Source organism: Anneissia japonica, unplaced genomic scaffold (assembly GCF_011630105.1).
Source record: "Anneissia japonica isolate Jap-2015-1 unplaced genomic scaffold, ASM1163010v1 scaffold288029_len171449_cov110, whole genome shotgun sequence".
Lineage (NCBI taxonomy): Eukaryota > Metazoa > Echinodermata > Crinoidea > Comatulida > Comatulidae > Anneissia > Anneissia japonica.
Genome location: NW_022720211.1, coordinates 55,807 through 60,950, shown reverse-complemented (window position 1 = coordinate 60,950; position 5,144 = coordinate 55,807). Strand labels below are relative to the sequence as shown.

The 5,144-nt window shown below is 40.6% G+C and overlaps 1 protein-coding gene across 1 annotated transcript; it reads right to left on the bottom strand.

Moving 5' to 3' along the window:
- Positions 1-1,623: 1,623 nt before the first annotated feature.
- LOC117111284 lies at positions 1,624-2,169 on the bottom strand. The gene has a single exon (XM_033254205.1). The coding sequence runs from the start codon at positions 2,167-2,169 to the stop codon at positions 1,624-1,626; it is 546 nt and encodes a 181-aa protein (XP_033110096.1).
- Positions 2,170-5,144: the final 2,975 nt, after the last annotated feature.

The following is a 5,144-nucleotide window of genomic DNA, read 5'->3' as shown; positions in this document are numbered from 1 at the left end:
AGAATTAGCTGTCTTGACTTGAGCAATTCTAACTACCCCTTTACATTGATTATTTTTCCTAGCAACCATGTATTCCTAGGTGTTGCATTATCCACCACTAATACAATATCTCCTAACTTAACGTTGCGTCTTATTGTGTGCCGCTTCTAACGTTCTTGTAGCGTAGGTAAATATTCTTTCAAAAATCGTCTCCATAAGACATCTGCCATATCCTGCTTCCAGCGACACCGGCCATACATGTCTTCCTTACAAAATACACCTGGTGGCATAGGTGGTTTCCGTTTCAATAGTAGAAGATGATTTGGTGTAAGTGGCTCAAAATCGTCATGTTCTCCAGAAATTGTGGTGATAGGCCTGTTATTGATAATTGCTTCTACCTCACATAAGTATGTTTGTAGACACTCGTCGTTTAGAGGATGCTGTCTAAGAGTGTGTCTTACTGACCGTATATGCCTTTACCACACACCTCCATGCTGAGAAGCTTCGGTAGTATTAAATGACCAGTCTACATTTTTGAGAATCATTGCGTTGTGAATTTTTGACTGGTTCCATTCCTTTATGGCTTCTCTTGAGTTCCGTTCTGCTCCAATAAAATTAGTCCCATTATCTGACCGAATTTCTTTAACTTGCCCTTTTCGTGCAATGAATCGTCGTAGTGCATTTATACATGAATCTGTATCCATAGAGTATGCTACCTCAATGTGGATAGCTCGAGTATTGAAACACGTAAATATCACCGTATCTCTTCTCCAGTCGTCGGCCAAGCTTCATTTTAAATGGTCCGAAATAGGCTGTTCCTACCCTGGTAAAAAGTGGGTCGTCGGGAATTAACCGCTCAACAGGTAGATTCGCCATCTTTTGTCCACATATTTTGCTTTTCAGCTTCTTACCAGTAACACACTTGTTAATGATTCTGCGGACTGCCGAATTTGCGTTGATTATCCAGTATCTTTCTCAAAGATTAGCAAGAAAATGGTTTCTGCCACTATGACCAACTGATTCATGAATATGCCGGATAATTAAATTCGACACATGAACGTTTTTTGGTAGAATAACAGGATGTTTATTCTCTTCTGGCATTCTGGCTCGTTCAAGTCGTCCTCCAACTCTTATTAGAACATTTTCAAACGTTGGGTCTAGTTTGTATATCGAACTAACCCTTTTAAGCTGTAAGGATTTCCTTCTATCCTTATCTCTCAGAGTGTTTACCTCGTTTGGGAAAGCTTTGCTTTGTACGAACATTAGAATTGCTCTTTCTGTTTCATGTACTTCATCTAATTTGAGGTGTTTTCCTGATTTTACCAGTTTTCTTTCATTCAACATCTTTTTGTTTACTAGCGATTTCAGCCGTTTAGCATCTTTCTCTATCATTGCACCTTCTTCGGTAAATTTCTTCCGTAGTTTACTGAGTTGCAATAGAATTGATTTAAATCGTAATAATCATGCTACAGATTTCTTGAACATCGTCCAACTTGAGGCACTATTGTGTAATCTTTGAACAAATTCCCTTGCATCATTTTGATTTGCTACTATTGTATTTGTGATGATATGTTTCTTAACTTCAGGATCATTAAGTTCTTTAATGTTTGGCATTTCTCGTCGCGGCCATTTGTCTTCTGAAGTCTATAAGAAGTCTGGTCCATTGAGCCAACATTTACAAGCTAGAAATTCTTCCGCAGTTTGGCCCATTGACGCATCGTCAGCTGGGTTGTGGTCTGTGCTTACATACCTCCATTGAGTAGGCTCTGATCGATCGTGGATAGCTGTTATACGATTAGCGACAAATGTGTGGTACCTTGAGGTGGTGTTATTGATATATCCAAGTACAGCAGTAATATCTCTCCAAAATACGCTTGGCTCCAAATCAACTTCTAATTCTTCTCGTAACATAGTATCCAATCGTGCTGAAATTACAGCAGCATTTAATTCGAGCCGTGAAATAGTTACTTGTTTAAGACGTGTGACTCTAGCTTTTCCCATCAGAAAACTGCAACGAACAGCTCCTTCTCGGTTGATCGAACGTAAATACGCAACAGACCCATATCCCACTTCGCTTGCGTCTGCAAAATGGTGTATCTGTGAATGAATCACCTCTCCAAATTTGAATGGATTTATACATCGCGCAACAGATAAGTCTGCGAGCTTTGGTAAATCATCCATGTTATCCATCGTCTTTTAAGGGCATCGGGAATCTCTTCGTTCCATCCTAGGTTTAATCTGCACAGCACTTGCAGTAAGTTCTTTGCAGGTGGCACAAATGGCGCAACGAATCCTAACGGGTCATAGATGGAACTAACCATTGATAGAATACCTCGTCTGGTAATTGGTTTATCCTTTATCGCTATCTTATAGCCAAAACAATCCGTTTCCATTACCCACTGAACTCCTAAACCTCTCTCTCTAGGTAGGGTGTCCCGATCCAAATTTAACTTCTTTATTTCCTTTGACCTATCTGATATTGGTATACTTCGTAGTACGCTACGTCTGTTGCTGTTCACGCCTTAGTTACGTTTGCTACCATAGCAATTGCGTCTTCGTCTGTAGCTACTGACTTTAAGCAATCGTCTACGTAGAAATGTCGTTTTAAAGTTTGGACAATGCTGGCGTCCACGCCCATATGATTGTCGTTTGCCGTACTTCGCAGTGCGTAATTGGCGCAAATTGGCGATGACGTGGCTCCGAATATGTGTACAGCCATTCGGAACTCTCTTTCTTTAAGTCGCCATCCCTCCACCACAGAAAACGAAGCAAATCACGATCATCCTTCGGTACTATAACTTGGTGAAACATGGCTTCAATATCACCAGTTACCGCTACTTGTTCCTGTCTGAATCGAAGTAGTACTCCGACCAATGAATTTGTTAAATCTGGTCCTTGCAGAAGCTGATCATTCAAAGAAGTTCCTTGATACCGAGCCGCACAGTCAAAGACGACACGGATTTTTCCAGGCTTTTAAGGATGATACACACCGTGATGGGGTAAATACCCTAGCTTTCCATCAGCACGATTTATTTCCTTGGGCTTTACTATTTCGGCAAATCCTGAATCCAGCAACTTTCTATAAAAGTTTCATAAACCTCAAAGAATTCCGGCGATTTCTCAAATTTCTTTTTAAGTTGAGTCACACGTTGGTAAGCTTGTGGTTTGTTGTTTGGCATGTTCAACTCCTTTTTGATGGGAAGGCCTATTTCATAATGTCCCTCGTCCATTCTAATGCTCCTCTCTGCCATCTGTATGAATTTCCTATCGTCTCTGGAGAGTCCAACTTTCTCTCCGGCGCTCCTTTCACTGAAATCGTGATTGAGATAGTCCCGTAATTGTTCTTCCAAGTCCACTTTTACTACACTAGTTCTGTTTACATTGTGAGACATTACTGTATCTGCAAACCTAACCGGTCCATTTACTGCCCATCCCAATAGAATCTTGATAGCGCACGGTCCATCTCTGTCACTGTTAATAACTTCCCATGGTTCCATTATTTTTGGGACATTGTTTCCGATCAGTAATCCAATGTCTGCTTCTATGTTCTGAATTATAACTTCGTTTAAGTGAGGCCATTGGTCAACATCCTCCTGTGTTGGTATTTCTTCTTTAGTTACGGGTATTTTACTCTGTGTTTATGTAACAGGTATATTAACCTTGTTATTCCCTTCTAGATCGCATACATCAAGTCCGTAAATCAAATTGCTGTCTACAGGTTGTTCTTTGGCTCCCATAGTTGACAATAAGAGTCTGGTTTTCTTTCCGCTAACTTCAAGTTGTTCCATTAGCCCCTCGGAACAGAAGGTGGCTGAACTTCCGTTATCCAGGAAAGCATACGTCTTTACGGTATTACCGCTACTCTTTGCTCTTACAATAACTGGTATAGTCGACATACCAGTTCCATAGGGGCTTTGCCGGCCCCTATGGAACTATTTGTAGCGTTGGTATATGTGTGTGAAACTACATTTGAAGTTACTCGTTGAGATTCGGTTGTAGGATCAGCACTCTTACTGACAGGTTTAACGGATGTGTTGTGAAGCACAGTCGGATGTTTTCGCTGGCATACTTTACAAGTAGCCTTCTCTTTGCATTCACTGCTTCTGTGCCCTGGAACTAGACAGTCAAAACACATTCCTTTTGATTTTAGGAAGGCTATTTTCTCCCCATGTGTTTTGTTTTGCAGACGACGACAAAACTCGACACTATGTCCCCCTTTACAATAGGTGCATGGTAGGTTTAAGACGGTTTCATTTTTCTCACCCAAAGGTTCTTGTAGGCTTATATTTACAGCAAAATTCGATTTAAACCTGGCTTTTCCTTTTCCCGTTTTGCCTGTCTTCCAAATACAGGATTGGTTGCAATTTTTACTTCCTTGTTTATGAACTAGACTATGTCCTTGAATTGAACATAGCCACCCTGTTTTCCATAAGGTCGTGGGCTCTGCGGCTCCATATATCTTGCAAGTAATATGACAATTTCTTAACAATTGCCTGTAGGTTTCGTGGATGCTCGATTTCTCGCATGGATTTTAGATCCTCCATTGCATTTTTGCAGCCAGAAAGAAAAATTGAACATCTTTCTAAGTTATCAAAGTCATCTGGTCTGACAATTGGCCAACTCATAATTTTGTCGGTATATGCTATGGCCATCTTGTATTCGTTGCCATACATCTCTAACAGAAATCGCGCCAAGCTTCGTAGTATCCAACATCGGGATCAAGGTGCATACAAATACGTACGAATGTGTTAGGACCTCCAGTTGTATTATACTGCTCCAAATAGTGATGCTTTTCACTAAGGCGATGAGTACGAATACCCACTCTACTTTCAAATACCTTTAGGAATGAACGAAATTCGATTGGATCTCCTCCAAAATTAGGTATAGTTGATTGTGGCAACAAATTTCTTTGTTGTTGATCAACAATTATCTGTGTTAATTGTTCCTGTGTGCGCTGAGATGCGGACATCTGAGTTATTATTTGATGCAATGCCTGTTGGGACAATTGATTAAATTCCTGAGCATATGGGTTGCATCCACTTTGGTTTATTGGTACTGAATTTTCACCTAAGTCGTTGATCGTTTGAGTAGTACCACTGTTATCATATTTCCTTGGCTGTGGGTTTGGTAAGGTAGCTAACGGCGTCTCGGTTTCACGATTCCAG